At 38.8% G+C, this 21,335-nt stretch overlaps 2 protein-coding genes, 1 non-coding gene and 1 pseudogene across 3 annotated transcripts; 2 read left to right on the top strand and 2 right to left on the bottom strand.

The window, feature by feature from the left end:
* Positions 1-9,825: 9,825 nt before the first annotated feature.
* On the top strand, positions 9,826-12,754 carry LOC107896850 (transcription elongation factor TFIIS). Its single transcript, XM_016822146.2, has 2 exons — positions 9,826-10,303; positions 11,363-12,754. Exons 1-2 carry the CDS (start codon positions 10,148-10,150, stop codon positions 12,299-12,301), a joined length of 1,095 nt encoding a protein of 364 aa, XP_016677635.1. The 5' UTR covers positions 9,826-10,147; the 3' UTR covers positions 12,302-12,754.
* Positions 12,755-12,865: 111 nt separating this feature from the next.
* Positions 12,866-13,989, bottom strand: LOC107896852 (high mobility group B protein 13). The gene is made up of 3 exons (XM_016822147.2): positions 13,404-13,989; positions 13,233-13,304; positions 12,866-13,135 (listed from the first exon to the last, which is right to left on the bottom strand). Exons 1-3 carry the CDS (start codon positions 13,860-13,862, stop codon positions 13,025-13,027), a joined length of 642 nt encoding a protein of 213 aa, XP_016677636.1. The 5' UTR covers positions 13,863-13,989; the 3' UTR covers positions 12,866-13,024.
* An 863-nt stretch (positions 13,990-14,852) lies between these two features.
* On the top strand, positions 14,853-14,926 carry TRNAI-AAU (transfer RNA isoleucine (anticodon AAU)). Its single transcript has one exon. It is a non-coding gene; the product is annotated as a tRNA-Ile (tRNA).
* A 153-nt stretch (positions 14,927-15,079) lies between these two features.
* LOC107895575 (uncharacterized) lies at positions 15,080-17,622 on the bottom strand (annotated as a pseudogene).
* Between the last annotated feature and the right edge of the window lie 3,713 nt (positions 17,623-21,335).

Genomic DNA, 21,335 nt, shown 5'->3' with positions numbered 1-21,335 from the left:
TAATTCTGGACTTGGACTGTTTGGTTTTAATTCGGGACTTTATACGATTTTATGATTATTTAAACTGCAACACATCAAAACTCGGTTTTCCTAAAAACTAAAGTTTTCGTAAATGAAAATAGTTTTTCCTAAAATAGAATTTTCTAAAGCTTCCCTGAAAAAGAGTTACGTTTTAATCACAACAAAGGCCATGTATTTCTACTCCATGGTAAAACAAAGATTAAGTAACTAGAACATTTTAACTTGTCAAATTCGACTTCAAACTTCATAACATGTGACATCGCCAGATTCAACCATAACGTTTGGACCAAGTTTAGGGTGTGACAATTAATGGTATCAGAGCAAGGTTGCAAAACTCAGCTGTGAATTTTGCGTTCCAAAATTGGTTTTTAAAGAACTTATTTCTAAATGTTTTCAAATATTCTGGTTAAGCGTGTAGTTCACAGAGTCTCCGCCGTCAATTTTGTAAGTTTTCTAAAATTTGTACTATTTGTTTCGCAGTACTGTAGATAATATATACTGAAACTACTTTAGGTAGTGTATTACACTGAAAATACTCTAGGTTGTGTAAATTAAAAACTATAGTGAGACTACTACTCGCGATAACCGACTCTGAATATTCTGATACTGTACTGCATAAAATATTTGTTAATAAAAATATCAAAACTGTTAACTAATGCATAAAACTGCTAATACAGATAAATTCTAAAATTTACGACGAGCGCACATGGTACTCGTGGACGGACAGAGGTCTTAAAGGGATCAAGCGGGATCCTCGTCATCTGGGAATCTGCCTAACTTTGTCACCGGTATCACCTGTGACAGAGACTGAGTCTTAAAATCGTGCAGCTAGAGATGACGTACTATCCCAAGCCATGCTACGGATTTTGGAGAGGGTCGTTAGGCCCAACACTGGAACTGGGGGTCGAAGGTTAGTTACAGAACGACTCCAGTCTAATAGGGTTGAATTATTCAGGGGTGTCACTGGAGTTGCCCTTAACGTGGCCGAGTATTGGATGGAGGCCATAGAAAGAATTATGGACAACCTGGATTTTACTGCTAAACAAAAGCTCAATGGAGCTGTATCTCTACTTCGTGATGAGGCGTACCAGTGGTGGTTGACGGTTAAGGAGGGCATCCAGCCCGACCTACTGACATGGGATCTCTTTAAGACGACCTTTCAGAGCAAGTACGAGGGGGCCAGTTATATTGACGCTAGGAGACGGGAGTTTCTTAATCTCACTTAGGGAGATTGTTCGGTGGTCGAGTATGAGGCCGAGTTCCTGAGGTTAAGCCGTTATGCGCGAGGCACGGTGACGACCGAGTATAAGCATTGTGTCCAATTTGAGGATGGTCTTAGAGACAGGTTGTGAGTTTTGATAGCTCCGCAGAGGGAGCATGATTTCTCTGTTCTAGTTGAGAAGACGAAGATCGCCGAGGAGGTTAAGCGCTCGGGGTACCAAAACTGAGAGAAAGGAAATAATAAGAGGGAATTAGAGCCCTCGAGTTCTGGGATGAGGCCTAAAAAAAAGGCCAAAGCTGATGAGGCAGTTAGAGTTGGGCCTCCTATTGCACCTTCTGGGGTAGCGCTTTGTGGGCACTGTGGTAGACGCCATCCAGGCGAATGTTGGAGGACTACTAGGGCTTGTTTAAGATGTGGCTCTACTGAGCATCATGTCAAAGATTGTCTGCTGAGAACTGATTAGATGCAAGCTACGAGTACTGGTATTGCGCAGCTACTTAGAGTAGTTCAGCAGCCACCTAGGGGCCGAAGTCAGGCCAGGGGTGGTAACGGCATGGGTCGAGGGCAGAGAGTATTAGGCAGATACGTTGGGTCAACTGAGGCGAGACAATCTACTTTGGTCTGTGTTGCTCGTCGCCGTGAGAATAGAGATGCACCAGACGTCATTACGAGTACGTTTTTAATATTTAATGTACCTTATCTTGCACTAATAAACCTAGGCTCTACACACTCGTATGTAGCTAGTTCTGTATCTGAGACTTTGAGGATTTCGGTCGAGAGTACTGATAGTGAGGTAACTGTGTTAAGTCATTTGGGGAAATTTGTTCGGGTTAGTAGAGTGTATAGAGACGTTCTGCTGGAGGTGCAAGGGACAATATTTTTAGTTGATCTAATAGAGCTTCCGTTTGGGGAGTTTGATCTGATTCTGGGGATAGACTGACTAAATAAACACCGTGTGAATCTGGATTGTGCGACGAAAAGGGTTATTTTGAGGACCGACAAAGACAATGAGATAGTCGTGATTGGGGAATGACGTGACTATCTGAATAATGTGATTTCTACGTTAGCGGCAGAAAAGTTAGTAAAGAAAATGTGTGAGGCATTCTTAGCCTACGTCAGTGTTTCTAATTCTAAAGACTCATCGGTTAAAGACATCAAAAACGTGAGGAACTTTCCAGATGTATTTCCTGATAAACTACTGAGGTTGCCTTCGAGCCGTGAAATAGAGTTTGGGATTGAGTTGATTCCTGGTACAACTCTGGTTTTTAGCGCCCTTTACCGAATGACACCGAAGGAGCTTGCAGAGCTTAAGGATCAGATTCAAGAACTGTTAGACCTTGGGTTCATTCGTCCTAGTGTGTTTTCGTGGGGAGCACCTGTTCTATTTGTGAAGAAGAAAGATGGGACAACGAGGATGTACATCAATCATCGACGGCTGAACAAGTTAACAATCAAGAATAAGTACCCACTTCTAAGAATAGATGATTTATTCGACCAGTTCAGAGGAGCTTCTGTATTTTCTAAGATCGATCTGCGATTGGGCTACCATTAGTTGAGAGTTAAGAAGGCCGACGTGTATAAGACGACATTTAGGACTCGTTATAGACATTACGAGTTCTTAGTTATGCCATTTGGGTTGACTAATGCACCGGCAGCATTTATAGACTTGATGAATCGAGTGTTCTAGTCCTATTTAGAGCAATTCGTGGTGGTATTCATTGACGAAATCTTGGTATATTCTAAGATAGAGGATGAGCACGATGAGTATATCAGAGTAGTTCTACAGACTCTCTGTGAGAAACAGTTGTATACAAAGTTTAGTAAGTGTGAGTTCTGGCTCAAAAAAATGACCTTTTTAGGACATGTGATGTCAGCTGAGGGGATTCGTGTTGATCCTTGTAAGATTAAGGCTATGTTAGATTCGAAACAACCGAAGAATGTGCCTAAAATTCGTAGCTTTCTGGGGCTGGCAGGATATTATCGACGTTTTGTAGAAGGATTCTCTTTGATCGCGGCTCTGATGACTAAGCTACTGCGTAAGAGAGTTCCCTTCGTTTGGATTGATTCACAACAGGAGAGTTTTGATAAGCTTAAAACTGTTCTGACTCAAGCTCCTGTTCTGATACAGCCTGAGCTTGGTAAGGGCTTTGTGGTATGCAGCGATGTGTCACATGTGGGTCTGGGTTGTGTTCTGATGCAAGATAGAAGGTGATTACTTATGCATCTAGTCAGCTTAAGACTCATGAGGCTAATTATCTGACGCATGATCTAGAGTTGGCAGCAGTATTCTTCGCTATAAAAATTTGGAGATAATATTTGTACGGTGAGAAATGTACTATTTACACTGATTAAAAGAGCCTCAAATATCTCCTCACCGAAAAGGAGTTGAATCTTAGGCAGCGTAGATGGGTTGAGTTGCTTAAGGATTATGGCTGCACCATCGAGTACCATCCCGGTAAAGCCAATTTAGTGGCTGATGCGTTAAGCAGTAGGTCTTTAACTGATCTGAGAGTGATGTTTGCTCAACTCAGTTTATTATGATGGGAGTCTGTTGGTAGAATTTCAGGTAAAACCGATATGGATTGATCAGATCAGAAGTTAACAGATGAGAGATAAGTCTCTTAAATTGTGTTTTCGTCAGGTTGAGAATGGTGTTACTACTGATTTTGAGATTAACAGTGATGGGGTATTATGTTTTCGTGGTCGACTTTATGTGCCGAATGATGGGGATTTAAGGCAGTCGATTTTGAGGGAAGCGCATAGTAGTCCTTATGCTATGCATCCCCGTAGGAACAAGATGTACCAAGATCTGCGAGAATTATACTGGTGGTCAAGGTTAAAACATGAGGTTGTTGACTTCGTTGCTCACTGATTGACTTGTCAGCAAGTTAAGGCTGAACAGTAGTGACCTTCGGGTTTACTGTAGCTAGTTAAAATACCAACATGGAAATAAGAGCGAGTAACGATGGATTTCGCTAGTGGGTTGCCTCTAACACCCTTCTGGGGCATCGTTGATCGATTGACCAAGTCTATTCACTTCATTCCGGTCAGGACAGACTTTTCTCTGTAAAGGTTGGCTAAACTCTACATTTCAAAAATAGTGAGGCTACATGGGTTACCCGTCTCGATCATCTCCAATAGGGATCCTCGTTTCACGTCTCGGTTCTAGAAGAAGCTGCATGAGGCTCTAGATTCGAGGTTAGATTTCAGTTCTGCTTTCCATTCTCAGACAATGGTCAGTCAGAGAGGGTGATTCAGATACTGAAGGACATGTTGAGAGGTTGTATTATTGATTTCTGAGGCAGTTGGGAGAAGTACTTGCCATTAGCAGAGTTCGCTTACAATAACAGCTACCAGTCTAGTATACAGATAGCACCTTACAAGGCACTGTATGGTCGTAAGTGTTGCACTCCCTTATGTTGGACTGAGTTGGGTAAGCGACATATTTTGGGTCCAGAATTGGTTTCAGAAACTGATGATAAAGTTAGATTGATTTTGGGACCGACTGAAAGTGGCTTTTGATAGGCAGAAGTCCTATGCAGATCTGAAGCATCGAGAGATTGAGTATTTTGTGAGAGACTTCGTTTTTCTTAATGTCTCGTCATGGAAGAAGGTACTAAGGTTCAGTCGCAAGGGCAAGCTAAGCCTCGGTTTATTGGGCCGTACCAAATTCTAAGACGAGTGGGCCAGTTGCATACCAGTTGGAGCTACTTCAAGAGTTAGATCAAATTCATGATGTTTTTCAAGTCTCAATGTTAAGACGCTGTCGCTCTGATCCCATACACATTGTTCTTATGGAGGAGATTGAGGTTCAGCCAGATCTAACATTTGAGGAGGAGTTGGTTCAGACTTTAGATCGCGACATTAAGGTTTTACGAAGAAAATCTATTTCCTTAGTGAATGTGCTATGGCGGAATCATAGCACTGAGGAGGCCACTTGGGAACCGGAGGATTTGATACGTCAGCAGTATCCTCACATTTTTTGATCAGGTAAAATTTCGATGCCGAAATTTTCTTTTAAGGGGTAGAGTTGTAACACACCAAATTTCTGTAATTCCGACTTATGTGATTTTGGAGAGCAAAAAATCTGTATATGTTTTGTTAATTCCTTGACAAATGTGTATCTGATTCAGTGGTTAAGTGTTCTGGATATGTGTGAGAGGTCCTAAGTTCAAGTCTTAGCTTTGACAAATTTTGGCTTTTTAATGAATAAAGTCTCACTCTAGTTCAGTAAGCTTATGTTACATTGCCTGTAATTCTATATCAGAATGGGCCTGCTGGTCTAGAGGTTAAGTGGAGTGTTGATATGTTGGAGGTTTGGAGTTCGAAACCCTGTACGAGCAAGGGAATTTATTTTTGTTCGGTGGACTGTTAGAATTTCAATTGGACCAAAATTCTGAGTGGTGGAGATTATGTAGTTAGTGGGGAAGAATTTTAAGGGATCTGTAGCATCTTTCCATACTTTCTTTTCTTCCCTTTTTTTTCGAATTTGAATTTTTTTTCTCTCTCAAGTTGAACGTCAAATCTGTTCTTCTATATTCTGTCAATTTTCTCTTTTTGCTTCCCTATTCTTTCTTCTCCCTAACAATTTTGCTGTATTCAACTTTTGGATTACGTTTTCTGTGGTAAGATTTCGATTGCTTTAAGAGATGGCTCTCGTATAGTGTTGTTCTAAGTTGATATGTTGATTCTGTTGGGCTAATTTCTTGTTTTGGTAGCAACAGATCGCAAGGAATGAGACTCTTATCTTACGGAATCATAATCACAAAGTTCGGAGTGTAGGGGTAAGTGATGGTTTGTGAATTGAACTATTGTCGGCTTCATGATTTAGATTAATCATGTATTAGGTTTGATTCTGAGCATTGATATGCTGATGTTTAGGTTCTGGAGTGCTTGGGGATCATTTTAGCATCAATCGATATCAGGTGTGTACCCGAAACACTAAGAACGAGTCTCGATAAAAAGCTGAAAAGCCTACTGTCGATGTCACACGGACGTGTGGCAGCCCCTGTGACAGGTCGCGTGACTGAACACGGGCGTGTGAATGATGAGCCAGGTCGTGTGCAAATTACACGACCGTGTGATGGACGTAAAGGCCATGTGTGAGACACGGGCTAGATCAATTGGGCCATTTGGGCCATACGGGTGATCCACACGGACGTGTGAGATTTTAGGCCAAGCTGTGTAATCCACACAGCAAAGGCCATTTTCGGCCGTGTTGGCCACACAGGCAGGCCACATGGGCGTGTGAACTCATTTTTCTGAAATAGTTCTATAAGATTGCACGGGTCGCCCAAGTCGACTGTGACCTACTGTAGGGTCGGTATGCATTATCTTGACCCCTAAACGTGTGATCTAGTGTATGATATCTGTACTAAGTCTGATAATACTGAACTAATTGTGTGAATGATTATTGCATATTAGCATGCCATTCATTGTACGTTGCATTGCATCGGAGTGGGTCGATGATTTATTGAAGGAAGTGTCTGAAAGGCTCTTAAGCATGTTATCTGGTAGCTCAGCTGTAAATATGAATTTATGTACCGCGTTTCGGTACAACATGGTGTGTAAAGATGGGTGGGTAGATTTTTTTCCCACATGGTGTATAGGCTTGGATGGAGATGGTGTGTAGAGGCTGGTGGGTAGGATTCTGATATTCCGTTCTGCTTCTATATTTTATTGGGCTAAAGCCCTAATTTATATCTGATTCTGCATCTGAATGGGCTAAGACTCGAACTGATTCTGTAATAGGCTTCGGCCCCAAACTGTTTATTTCTGACTTCTGGTGATTATTCTGAATGTTTTCTGTGGAGGTTACACACTGAATTTGCGAAAACTCACCCTTTTTTATTTAATCTGTACAGGTAATCCTCAGTCATGACGAATCGGTATAGCGGAGGACTCGATGGTGGCCACACGTAAAATTTTAGGCTGACTTTCCATTTACTTCTAGTTTTTAATACTTATATGGAGTTTTTGATGTAATTCTGGACTTGGACTATTTGGTTTTAATTCGGGACTTTATAGAATTTTATGATTATTTAAATTACAACTCATCAAAACTCGATTTTCCTAAAAACTAAGCTTTTCGTAAATAAAAACGGTTTTTCCTAAAATAGAATGTTTCTAAAGCTTCCGCGAAAAAGAGTTACGTTTTAATCACAACAAAGACCATATATTTCTACTCCGTGATAAAATAAAGATTAAGTAACTGGAACGGTTTTAACTCATCAAATCTGACTTCAAACTCCATAACATGTGACGTCACCTGATTCAGCCATAACGTCTGGGCCAGGTTTGGGGTGTGACACCTTCAAACTTTACCGGTAAGTTTTCTGTTACTGATGCCTAATAATCCCGAATTTCATTCTTACACGATCCCTTTAGACACCAGCCTGCATCAAATCTAAATTCCATTTTTCCTTTCCCATGCCTTGTGTTACTTCGGCCTCTCGTATCCATCAAAACCAGGCAATAGGTAGAAAAAGAATGGCTCAAATGTGCAATAGAAAATTCTAGAAACTTACTCCACCACGACGAGTTTGCAACCTCCTATCAAGTTTTTCTCGAATATTGTTTGTAGCAAATTACCCTCTCTCCCAAGTGAATCATCTCCTTGTAAAACCCAAATCACTAAGATCGTAATCAAGTAAAGCAGTACGAAAAGCTTCCATATTTTTCTCTGCATAGATACAATCACCCTTCTTCTTTAAAAAGAAAGCAATCTCATTGAAATCCCCAACAACTAACCACATAAGAGTTTAATCTTAACCCAACTGACGAAAAAGCTCCTAAGTGTTACTGAATCTTTCATCTAGATGCCTATAAAAACCGGTAAAGTACCACATCAAACTATCTTGTTCTTCATAAACTACTACATCTATATGGTGCTGCGAATAACTCTGTAAAATGACCATATCATGTTGCCTCCAACCTAATGAGAAACCGCCTTTAGATCCCTCAGCTCCTACATCGATACCATTTGGAAAACCACAATTCATCCTAACACTTTTCATCCTTCTTGCATTGATTTTGTGTTCCATCAAAAACAAAAGTTGGGACAAATTTCTCTCAGTTTATTCCTGAAACAATGAATTGCCCGTGGCTTCCCCAACTCATGGACATTCCAATTAAAAGTTTTCATTGTGGCCAACTACCCTACCTAGCAGAGCCAGCTGATGCCTCTTCATTGTCGTTTGGCACTCGGTTTCTCTTAGAAGAAAAACTTTGGATGTGCTTCACAACGTCTGTTGTTTTTTCTTCCCATCTTCTACTTGGATAGGACTAGTTTTATCTGATCATATCTCCAAAGCCCAGCAACAGATGGCTCAAAACCACTAGGCCCAAATCCCTTTGTAGTAATGCCATAGATTCCCAACAACATCCCTTCATTAGTGGAGCCTGATTGATTATGATTGAGATTAGGATAAAGATTCCTTAGAAAATCTCCAAAATTGCACAAGATAAGTTCTATTTCCTTATCCAGACTTTGACTTCTCGTTCCATCTAATTTGCACAACCAACGGCTAACTCCCATCGAACCCCTTCTTGTTGGAGCTCGCAAAGTAATATCCCATCTGAAAAAAATCTATGATGAATCCACCCTTACCTTCACCAGATAGAAACTTTCATCATGACCAAGTTTTCCACAGATGAAACAAAATAAGCTATGTTTTTCATATTAAAACCTAGCATAAAACACTCAGTCACCCAACATAACCTTCTTTTTTTGTTTAAAGGCCAATTGCATATCTAAGCAAACCTTTAGCCTCATGTACCGTTTCATCCCTAGAGAAGGAACCATTGTATCATAGACAAAAAAAATCCCCCAAGAAAGATCCAACACGTCGTGCCATTATTTCTGACATAAGGCTCAGTGACAAGTCATGGATTTGGACCCAAAACTCAACATGGTTGAGAGGTAACGTTAGCGGATCCTCTCTTGTCTGTAACTTGTGCATCATCAATAAATGGTTATTGAAAAACCATGGCATTCCTTCTATAATCCTATTCAGATAAACTTCATAAAAGAACTTAAATAAGTAACGCTTCTCATCTAGATCAGTAATAGCAATGCCCCCAATAAGGTGCCATAAATCAGCCATGGTGTTTCTTAAAGACGAAAAATAGACTACACTATCTGTTAAGCAACTGCCAACCAAACAAAAGTGAAAGTCTTCTTTAGACTCAATCGTTTTCTCCTAAAAAACCTCTTCCTCCTCGTCATCAAGATTCAGATTCGCCATCTTATCCTTCATTGATGCACTATCTCAATTTGAAAAGCTGAGCAAAAACTAAAAAGAAAAAACTAAAAAACCATGTCAAAAAGACAGATGGAAAAACGTGCCAAAGAATCGCGGATGAATTTAACGGTGGTTTAGAAAATATCACTTTCATAAACTTTATTGTTGTTTAATCACTCTATCCATATTTTTAATCTTTTAAATAACAAAAAATATTTACTCTATAAAAATTTCCATTAATTTTATAATTATTTTGGGTATTATATATTTATATTTTTTTCAAATTTAAGATCAGCAGTGATTGAAAATGACTAGTAATTAAATCATCTTAATTGATTACTAATACTAGGAGAGTCTAAAAACAGATGTAACAGCCCAGCAGTGTAGAAGAAAGCCCAAATGATGAGAGACCGTCGGTTCCCTTCAGATCAACGGACGTCTGAGAACGATAATCCGTATTTCAAGAAACCTTCCCCCAAAGTTTCTGCCTTGATGTTGACCCAGTTCTGGTCCAATTAAACTAAACCAGAAAGTCCAAAACACCACTTGTATCCTTGATCTTGTTGGCTTCGGTCTATCTCAAAACATCCTTATAAAATGTGAAGCATAGCTTTTCTTATCTTTCTTTTTTAAGTTTTGAACTGTAGGTTTATTTTGGCGAATGGAGAGGGAGCTGGTGGATTTGTTCGAAGCTGCCAAGAAAGCGGCTGATTTAGCCGCTGCCTCCGACGCCGTTTCCGAGGTTTCCCGATGCGTCGATGCCTTGAAGCAGCTCAGGGCTTTCCCTGTCTCTTACGATATTCTTGTTTCTACTCAGGTATTTTTTTTCTTCTCTTTTCACCCGCATTCCATTAATATAGATTTCTTTATTTATTTGAGATCTCATGAATCAACATTCTTATAGCTGGGCTTTTCTTTGCTTTCATTTTGTGACAGTAGATTAGGAGAGAAATTTAATTCCTTTAACTGCATGGTTGAGAAATTAGCTTTTTCTTTTCTCTTGAAATGGTAGCAAACAAGCAGTGCAGTTTATAATATTTTGATTTCGGCTTTTAGATTGTGGGACAGATGAATGGCGCTGCTTCATTTGCTAAATGTAGGAGCATTTAAGATGTATATGGTTATTCCCAGAGGAAGGTTCCTCTTTTATGGTAGAGAAGTGTAGGGGATAGGGTTCTCTCAATTAGTCAAATATATTTATTTTAATCAAAGATTGGGGAGGTCATAGTGGGAGGATTGATAGTGGAGTATAAAATAACAAATCAAATCAATCCTGGCTTGGTGGGCAAATCACACGCCATCACATTTCGTTTCTTCTCAGTTTTCTCCCTAAGGGCGGAACCTCATGCCCCCAAATTTCCCAAAATTTTTATTATACACTTTAAAATTTTCAAATATTTTAATTAAACTTTCTCAAATTTTTTATAAATTCTAGTTCAATCTTTCAAAAGTTTTAAAAAACTTAATTAGAGGTTCCAAAATTTTTGAAAATTTTCATTCATCTTAAAAAAAAAAATTTAATTAAACCCCTAAAATTTATAAAAATTCTTATTAAGCCCCTAAATTTTTTTTTTGAAAAATTTAGGTAGGCCCTCAAACTTAATGGCACGTTCTGCCACAAGTAAGTTAGCAGAATGTTTCTTTCCTTTATTCTCCATCCACCTTTTTAGCATCCTATTTTGTTAACTATTGAGCCTGTTACAAGCTATTCTGTCTTGTAATTTTAGAATTTTAATGAATGAAAAACAGGTTGTTTGATAGCTTTACGATCATGGTTTCGATATAACCTTCTTCTCCATGTGGTTACGTATCTTGTTATGTGTATGTCGTTGAATCTGTAAACTTAAGAAAAATTGATCCCCTATATATATTACAGGTTGGGAAAAGGCTTCGATCTCTCTCTAAGCATCCCAGGGAGAAGATTCAAACTGTGGCTTCTGACTTGCTTGAACTATGGAAAAAGGTTGTTATCGAGGAGACTACCAAAGGTAAGAAAAATGGCACCAGTAGTGCCATTAAGTCGGAGAAACTTCCAAAGCCAAGTGCCGTGAAGTCTGAAAAGCTCTCCAATACAGAAAATGTAAAGGCTGAGAAAGTATCTAAAGATAATTCAGTAAAATCTGTCAAAGTTGAGAAGAGGGAAGCAAATGGAGATGTTGCAATGGCCAAGAAGTCAGATCGGGGAGAGATGGGTAAGGTTGAAAAGATTTGTAAGGATGACAGACAATCACCGAATGTAAAGAAATCATCGCAACCACCTGCTGGTCCACCAAAGCTGACATCAATGGTCAAATGTAACGATCTTGTGCGTGACAAATTTAGGGAGATTCTTGTAGAGGCGTTGTCTAAAGTCCCGAGTGAGGTTGATGGGGACATGCTTGATCAAGTGACTGCTTGCGATCCCATCAGAGTTGCTGTGTCTGTAGAATCTGTGATGTTTGAGAAGATGGGTAAATCAAATGGGGCCCAGAAATTTAAGTACAGATCTATAATGTTCAACATTAAGGATCCAAACAACCCAGATTTAAGGAGGAAGGTTCTTCTCGGAGAAGTGAAACCAGAAAGGCTTATTACAATGACCCCAGAGGAAATGGCAAGTGAACAAAGGCAACGTGAAATTAATGAAATTAAAGAAAAAGCTTTATTTGATTGCGAGCGAGGTGTTGCACCAAAGGCAACGACAGATCAATTTAAGTGCGGTCGTTGTGGTCAACGCAAGACCACTTACTATCAAATGCAGACAAGGAGTGCAGATGAACCTATGACAACCTATGTTACGTGTGTCAACTGCAACAACCATTGGAAATTCTGTTAGTGAAATCCAGAGATGTCGTGTTGACCATCTTGGTTGCTTCACTCTGTTTATGAGGAGTTTGTGGTCATTAACTTTAGAATTCATCTTTCATTCATATTTTTCTGCTATTGGGACTTTGATAGGGATAGCTTTGAGGGATGATTGTGCAAAAACCATAACTCAGCTGTTCCACAACTTGTGTGCTTCCATATCTCCCACTCATCTCGAAAAACGAGGCTCAGCTGGTGGAAAGATGAGCTTGGAAGGAATGAGGCATTCATTTCATGTTAAGTTGCTAATGCTTGTTCTTTTTCTTTTATCAAAACAACTCCTGTAGTTTTTATTTGTTTCTAAAGGGTAGGGAGAATGGTAGTTGTAGAATTAGGCCTACTTAATTTCTTATCGTACCAACAACGTTGTAAATGGAGGCTCTTATTTGTGGTTGTTTTTATACCCCAAAGGGATTTGGTATCATTTTCTTCCGCGTTGGCAAGTTGTTTGTTTATGTGGCTTTATTACCAGGAAAGGCTGTGGATTGTGGAGCCCTAACCAAAAGAAAAAAGGCTAAAAAGAACAATCTTTAAGTCAAACTCAAAGAGGAGCGCCTCTGAATTTGAATTCCCATCAATAATATTAGTTTGCATTAGTATTTCCTTTCAAAATGACAAATAAAAAGAAATGATGAAAAGCAAAAAGCAAAACCATACAGCTGAGATAGCTTTGATTTGGTTTGGAAAGACATGATTAATCATTATTATTCTCTCCAACAAACTCAGATGAATCTGATGGAGTTGGGCTCTGCAATGTGTTTTCATCCATGGATTCTTCCTCCCATTCTGCAGCAGCTTTTATATCCTGAAAAAGAAGATTGAAAGAATATCACATTCTGGGTTTCATGTTTATCGTTTACTCTGTTCAATTGCTAGTTTTAATCAAATTCAAAACAACTTACCACTGATTGCACTACATTGTTCTTCCTGCCACCCTGTTGTCTCTCCCTCAGTGACTTTATTGGAGATATCCTCTGTTTCAAAATCAAACCATGAATTTGCAAGGAAAAGAAAAAAAGAGAACTAGTTGTTTTTGTTAATTTCTTTAAGGCTGCCTTGGTTTAACTAGTTACCATGCAATAAGATTTGAGCTCCTTTAATCTGAACAATCTATCAACCTCGATTTCGAGCTGTTTCTGAAATAGACCTCTGTCCTCCATCTCCTTCAGTTGTGAATCCAAGACAGCTTCCCTCTCTTTCAACATCTTCTCCGTCTTCTCCTTATCCAACCTCAACCGCTCCAGCCTCTTCCTCATGGCGCTGAGCTCCTCCGCCAACGACGAATCTAAATCCAACGACGCCTCCACCTTCTTCTTCTTCTTCGTGGGTGTAGCGTAAACGGTCACGGGATGATGGTTCAGGTTCTCCTTGTTTGAATCATTGTCCAGGCGGTGATCTTGCTTGGGCTTTGACTTTACTTGCTTAGTCTTTGAGCCTTCCTTCATCACCACTACGAAATTGACATCGGCGGCAGCTGTGTTCTTTGGCTGGAGAGGCTTACGTACGCTGACATGAATCTCAGGCGTCGCCATTCTTAGAGATTAGGGATTTTGTTTTACCAAAAAATGAAAGCAGCAAATGGGAGTGGTGAGAAAAGGAAAGGGAGAGGAGACAGATATAAAAACAAGGCGGGTTTGAATTTGAATAGAAGCAGGCGCTAACGGCTATTACTTTATTTACATATATAATTAATTGGTATACTTTACAAATGGTATACAAATTATGTCTGGCTAACTTAACTTTAAAAAATTTCAATTTAAGTGATAATATTTGATTTCGTTGTTAAATTGATAATAGAAATTATTTTTTTATTTGGTATAATAACACATTTAACCCTTAATATTTACATATTTTATTTGATCCTAATTCTAAATAATTCAATAAATTTAACCTTTCAAATTTATAAATTCTATTAATTTAATCATCAAACTTCTTAACTAAAGTTTTCAGCTTTTAAAATAGAGATATTCTACGTCTATAAATTTATAAACCCCTTTGCCAAAAAAAAAACAAAATCTCCAATAAAACAAATGATAAGAGACTCTATATTGGTATCAAAGTAACCTAATAAACTGTTTTTTTCTTCTAATTTACAATACTCGAATTTAAAATTTTAAATATTAATTATTTTATCACTTAATTCAATAAGTAAATGGTTGATAAGCAATTTAAGGGACATTTCAAGAAAATAAAGACACCCTTTTATATCTTGTACAATAAAATATACTTTTTTTATTATTTTAGTATTTTTAAAGGGTAAAATAAGTTATTTGAAGGGTGAAATTAGACAGAACTCATGCCTTGATTTGAAATTATTTTCATATTCACCTCTAATTTGAATTTGTTTTTGAAATGATATCTGAATTTTAAATAAATTGCTGCGCAACAATAAAAAACAAAGAGCGCCTAATTAGATGTATTTGTCTGCCTCTGCCCAACAGAGGGAATGGAATAATAATAGGATCTGATAACGACAAGCATTTATTCTATTATATAAATGAATTTGAAAAGTTCAAGCAATTGGCCTATTAGCTCAGCTGGTTAGAGCGTCGTGCTAATAACGCGAAGGTCGCAGGTTCGATTCCTGCATGGGCCAATAATTTTGTTTTTCCCTTTTTTCAGATATCAGAACGTGGATGCACAAATGCATTGAATACCAAATAGCATTAGGCGTTTCCCACGATGCCTGCAACTTAGGAGTAGTTATTTCTAAAGGTCTCAAAAAGAAGAACAAGTAACAACCAACTCATGGATCAAAACACATAGTCATCATATGGATATGGGATTTTTATATTGTACATATATGGACAACCCGATGCAGTTAGTCAAAGACAACAGAAGCTACATTGTCCAGCAGTAGAAAAGTTGTAAGGCTATATTAAGCTTTTTAGCCTGATATTACTGTATCAGCCATAACTTCCAGCACATCCTCAACAAGCAATGCCTAAGTGCTCACCAGGAATCCTCACCAGGAATCGTATCTGATTATGACAGTGAAATTACAGAACTTGAATGAATGATCGAAAGAATCCAACTCAAGAGATTCAACAGCCTCTGATTTAATGTTGAAAGTATAGCCCCGCACCTAGAAACATATGAAATGATATAAAGCACAATGAAATAAGCAGAGAGCTTCTAGTGCATAAAATATGTAGTCCCCCCTTCCCAATGTTTTGATGTCCTGGATATACAACTTTGTATCCTACCTAGCAAACATCAGAAATTAAGCTCTCAGATATATATAATCTAAGATATAAAATAAAGAAAAGAAAAAGCAATTCCCAATAACCATAACAAAGGGGAAATTTTGATATCTGATGAGAATTTAGCATATCAACCTCATTCATCCATAAATCAATAAAACCATGGAAAGGGTTTCTAGTGCACAGACAACAGTTGCAAGCTGGGCTCAGATTGCAACTCACGTCTCTATATCAAGGGACCATGTTCTAAAGCAACTGAAACTTGCAAGCTGAAACAATACAACTCTATTTCAAATGAGCAACTAGTCATGAGAATTTCATAGGATCAAACAGCAGAAATTTTGCAAAAAAGCACAATACCAGGCAAGAAAATTGCAACTTCAACATGGGGCAGAATAATCAACAACTTATACAGATAAAAATGATGAGATGTACATCGAAACAGTGAAATAAGATATTTGTAGAGCAAAACCTACCAGAGTCTCAAGTCCAATCATTCTCTATCACTGTCTCATCTTCAACAAGCCCAACATCACCAACCTTTAAAAGCAAAGAAACATAGTTACATACAATCTGAAAAAGAAAACTGCTAGTGAAGAATTACAGGGCAGGGAAAGTAAGTTGAAATAATAGTAAAAGCAAGCATAACCCTTAACCTACAGACTCAGGCTCTATTTTGGTTAAAGACAGACTTATAGAGACATCAAACATGAGCCAGAGACTTGATTGTGTATAGTAGTAGTTAAATGCAAAATACAAAAAACATAATCTATTACCTTGTCAACATCTTGTCAAAGAAACCTTTCTGATTCCCCAGAAAGCAAGCTTGGCCTCACCTCCACAACCAATACCGACCACGGAAACAACAGCATATGTATTAACAACTTGCACAAATAACCTTGGTTCACTTCTGATTGTAATTTTTGATACATACTTTTGTTTCCTGAAAAATTGTTAAAACTCAACAAGGAAAATAATAAAAAGCCCCTAAAATTAAACGAATTGGATAAAATGCAAATCATGTTCAAGCACAAATTTTCCATATGAAAAAGAAAATACATACTTTTTGGCATCCAAAACGTTAAAATTTCAACTTCTAATTCCACAGAAAGTAGTACTTGCTTTTCTTATAGAAGTTTGTTTTTTTGGCATTATGCTTTATGGGACAAAAATGTGAATGGTAAAAGCAATATTAACAAAGGAACTCAGCAGTAAACTGAGATACTCCTAGAAATGAAATATTGAAGGATATATAATCAACCCCAAGATTCCAAATTGAGCTGAAAATTGGCATTAAAACAATAATAATAACAAGAATGTGAAGAGCAAAGTACTGATAGAGGTGGTATCCACCCATAATTGAGACACAAAGCCTAAGCTTTAAGCAGATTGGATGCTTATTACTTTCTTTGCCACCATATTTGACCTCTTCATCACTTGCCTCCTCCTCCTCCTCTTGCTTTCCTTTTTAACCAATTGTTCCCCACTTTTGTCACTCCCCTTGTCGTCGCTAATTTTGTCCAAGCTAGTATGCTAATTTTATGAAGATTTGATTTGCTCTCTTAGAGTCAGATTCACATGTACTCTTGAGTATTGCTGTCCATGACTGGTGTTGGATCTAAGTGCTACAGCAGCAAGCTTCAACAGAATGCTTGTTGAGCAAGTCTCGTGACTTGCAGCAGAAACAAAGCAGAAAACTCAAATAGATTTTGAAGCAAAACTAAAAATGGAGAGCATATGGATGAAAACTTGTTGAATTCATTCAAAAAACTGAATATGGCTCAAAGCCAATACATAAACAAGCTTACAACTTGACAAAACAGTAGGTTAACCTAAACTTCACCTACTACCACTAACAAACTTAGTAACTTGAGCTAATTAACTTGTACAAATCAACAAAGCTGATTAATCAGCTCAATCACCATCAGTTTTACATCAAATATAAACCTAACATAGTTGAAATACAACTAAGTTACATTGCATTAACTTAAAAATACAAAATAAGTGAAAACACAGCTTGCTGGCTTGATGAACTTGCAGCTTCTGCATGTAGTGCCCTCGACAGTCTTGGTTGCTGCATGCTGACCATTGCTTCAACACTCCTCCTTGGTTAGCATGTTGCAAACTCCCATCTTAGTTCTTAGGTGTTGAAACTTGGAAACACTGAGTGCCTTTGTCAAAATGTCAGCAGTTTGCTCTTCAGAACTACAATGAACTAATTTGATAACATGAGCTTGCTCCATTTCTTGAACTGCATGAAGTTTGATGTTGAAATGCTTGGTCCTTCCATGAAAGACAGGGTTTTTTGCAATTGCAACAGCAGATAGGTTGTCACACATTATCTCTGTTGCTTCCTTTTGCTCATGGTTAAGATCAGCTAAGATTTTTCTAAGCCATATGGCTTGATTAACTGCTGCAGCAGCAGCTATATATTCAGCCTCTGCAGTAGATTGTGCTACTACTGCCTGTTTCTTTGAACTCCAGCAAATCATACCAGAGCCTAGGTTGAATGCATAACCTGTTGTGCTCTTCATATCATCCAAAGAACCTGCCCAATCACTATCACAATAGCCAACTAACTTTAAGTTCTCAGCCTTGGTAAATTGCATTCCATAGGACAAAGTTCCGTTGATGTATCTTAGAACTCTTTTTGCAGCTCTAAAGTGACTTTCATTTGAGCAATGCATGAACCTTGAGAGTAGACTCACAGCATACATTATATCAGGTCTGGTAGCAGTCAAATACAACAAACATCCAACTAGACTTCGATAGGTTGTTTCACAGACCTTTTCATGCTTATCTTGGCTCAAGAGTTTTTCTCCAACAGCAATTGGTGTGCTGGTTGCTTTGCAATTCTCCATTGAGAATTTGTTGAGAACCTTCATAGCAAAGGTCTTTTGACTAAGCCAAATTCCATTTTCAGCTTGAGTTACTTCCATGCCTAAGAAGTAAGACATCAATCCCAAGTCTGACATCTCAAAGTGCTGTTGCATTTTAGCTTTAAAGCTGCTTAGCATCTCTCGATCTCCTCCTGTCACCAGTAAGTCATCGACATATATTGACACAATGAGCTGAATTTCAGTACTAGTCAATTTAACATAGAGAGTTGGCTCACTTAGACTTCTCTCGAATCCCAAACTGGTCAGATATCCATCAATTCTGCTATACCAGGCCCTTGGAGCCTGTTTCAAGCCATACAAGGCTTTGTTGAGTTTGTACACCATTTCTTCCTTGCCAGACACCTTGAAACCTTGAGGTTGCTCCACATAAATCTCCTCTTCAAGGAATCTATTCAGAAATGCTGATTTTACATCAAGTTGGTGTATCAGCCACTATTTTTGTGCTGCTAAGGCAACTAGCAGTCTGATGGTGTCTAGCCTGGCCACTGGTGCAAAGGTTTCCAGGTAGTCTGATCCATACCTTTGACTGAAGCCTTTCACAACCAATCTAGCCTTTAACTTGTTTAGGCTACCATCAGTATTGTTCTTGACTCGATAAACCCATTTGACACCAATAATCTTCCTGTTTGTTGGTCTATCAACCAGACTCCAGGTCTGATTCTTTTCAATCATCCTGATTTCTTCAATCATTGCTTGCTTCCAGTCCTCCTGGCTTTCTGCTTCTTCAAAGCAACTTGGTTCAACAGTAGCCACTTGTGCTCTTTCATAAACATCAGCCAGTGATCGAGTGCCTCTGATTGGAACATCATCTACATCTATTTCAGGTGTGTTTTCATCATTTTCAACTTGGTCCAATGCCAGATCTTCAGCCACTGCCTCTGGTTCAGCCTTCTCCCAATTCCAGTTTCCTTTTTCATTGAAAACAACATCCCTTCTAACCAATATCTTGTTTGTAGCAGGTTCTAGGATTCTGTAGCCCTTTTTAACCAAGCTATAGCCGATCAGGATCCCTGCTTGAGCTCTTTTATCTAGCTTGCTTCTCTTCTCAGCTGGAACTTGAGTGTAGCATAGACAACCAAAGGTTTTGAGATGAGCCAGTGATGGCTTAAACCCAAACCAGGCTTCAAATGGAGTCTTCTCAGCCAGAGCCTTGGTTGGGAGCCTGTTTTGGAGATAAACTGCTGTGTTAACAGCTTCAGCCCACAGAGTTTTGGGCAAATTCTTCTCAAACAGAAGACATCTTGCCATGTTCATCAAGCTTCTGTTTTTCCTTTCACTGACCCCATTCTGTTGGGGTGTATACACATTAGTCAACTGGTGTTTGATACCTGCTTCTTCACAGTAGGCTTGGAACTGAGCTGAGGTGTACTCAGTTCCATTATCTGACCTCATTGCTCTAAGTTTGCAACCAGACTCAGTTTCAACAGCAGCTTTATACTTCAGGAACACAGATGGAACTTCTGATTTCTGTTTTAGAAAATAAATCCAGCAGTATCTTGTAAAGTCATCAATAAATAGAATAAAGTACCTGCTTTCTTTGAGAGACTCAGTCTTCATTGGTCCACACACATCTGTATGCACAAGCTGGAGCTTCTTTGATGCTTTCCATGTTGTGCTTGTTGGAAATGGCAATCTTGCCAATTTTCCTTGCTGACATATCTCACAAAGCTCATCATTCTTCACTGAATCGATGAAATTTTCTGCCAGACCTTCATTGACCATGCGGGCTATGGATTTGTAGTTTGTATGTCCAAGCCTCTGATGCCAGAGTCTAGAGTCATCAGTGGAGGCTATGCAGGCTGAATGTAAGTCATTTGGCCAGTCTACTTCAAAACATTTATCAGTCATGGTGACTGTTATGAGGTTTGATCCACTTGGATAAAAAATTTGACATTCTTTTTCCTTGAACACAACTGAGTAACCTTTCTCAAGTAGTTGAGTTATACTGAGAAGGTTCCTATCGATTTCAGGTACCAAAAGTACATTTGAAATGATTTTGCCACCTGTAGAGGTATGAATCAGCACATCTCCTCTTCCTTCAGCATTAATCAACTGACCATTTCCAATTTTTACCTTGGTTTTGCAGGTTCTGTCCAGGGTTTTGAAGATAGTTGCATCTGGTGACATGTGGTTTGTGCACCCACTGTCTAGAAGCTAGCCCTTTGAACCCTTCTTCTGATTTGCTGCACATGACACAGCAAAAACATGTTCTTCTTGATCACTGCTTTCTTCAGCTACTCGAGCTTCTACCTTTTGTTGCTGAAATTGATTCTGTCTTGGTTTGCTTCTATTCTTGCAAACTTTTTCAACATGGCCTTTTTTCTTGCAGTGTTGGCATACTGCATCTGGTCTAAACCAGCATCTATCTTCTGGATGATCAGCTCTTTTACAATGTCTGCAGAGTTGGTCACTGCTCCTAGCAGCATCAGGCTTAGGCCTATTTTTCCAGAACTTTTTGCCTTTGTGAGTTTTGATGCTCGAGGCTTCTTTGGCTTGAAAAGCCCCTTCCTGGTGCTCCTCTTGTCTGCTGGCTCTTCTTTGCTCTTGTGCATACAAGGCATTGATTAGCTCAGTTAAGGAGATAGTTGTCAAGTCCCTTGAGTCTTCGAGGGATGAAATTTTAGCTTCATACCTCTCTGGTAGAGTGGACATGACTTTCTCAACTATTCTAGCTTCACTGAATTGCTCTCCTAAGAGCCTTATGCTGTTTACAACAGCCATAATCCGATCTGAGTACTGCTTAACTGTTTCTTCCTCTTTCATTTTGAGATTTTCGAAATCTCTTCTCAAGTTGAGCAGCTGTTGTTGCCTTGTTCTCTCAGTCCCCTGAAATTCTTCTTTCAGCTTGTCCCAAGCCTCCTTTGGTGTTTCACAGGCCATGATCCTCATAAAGATCACATCT

Source organism: Gossypium hirsutum, chromosome A10, assembly GCF_007990345.1.
Source record: "Gossypium hirsutum isolate 1008001.06 chromosome A10, Gossypium_hirsutum_v2.1, whole genome shotgun sequence".
NCBI classification, from domain to species: domain Eukaryota; kingdom Viridiplantae; phylum Streptophyta; class Magnoliopsida; order Malvales; family Malvaceae; genus Gossypium; species Gossypium hirsutum.
This window is presented reverse-complemented; position numbering and strand designations above follow the sequence as displayed.

Coding starts and splice junctions, on each gene's coding strand:
- LOC107896850 (XM_016822146.2), top strand. CDS start 10,148: ATGGAGAGGGAGCTGGTGGATTTGTTCGAAGCTGCCAAGAAAGCGGCT. Junction 10,304..11,362: donor ATATTCTTGTTTCTACTCAG/GTATTTTTTTTC, acceptor TATATATTACAG/GTTGGGAAAAGGCTTCGATC.
- LOC107896852 (XM_016822147.2), bottom strand. CDS start 13,862: ATGGCGACGCCTGAGATTCATGTCAGCGTACGTAAGCCTCTCCAGCCA. Junction 13,305..13,403: donor AGCTCAAATCTTATTGCATG/GTAACTAGTTAA, acceptor ATTTTGAAACAG/AGGATATCTCCAATAAAGTC. Junction 13,136..13,232: donor ACAATGTAGTGCAATCAGTG/GTAAGTTGTTTT, acceptor CTTCTTTTTCAG/GATATAAAAGCTGCTGCAGA.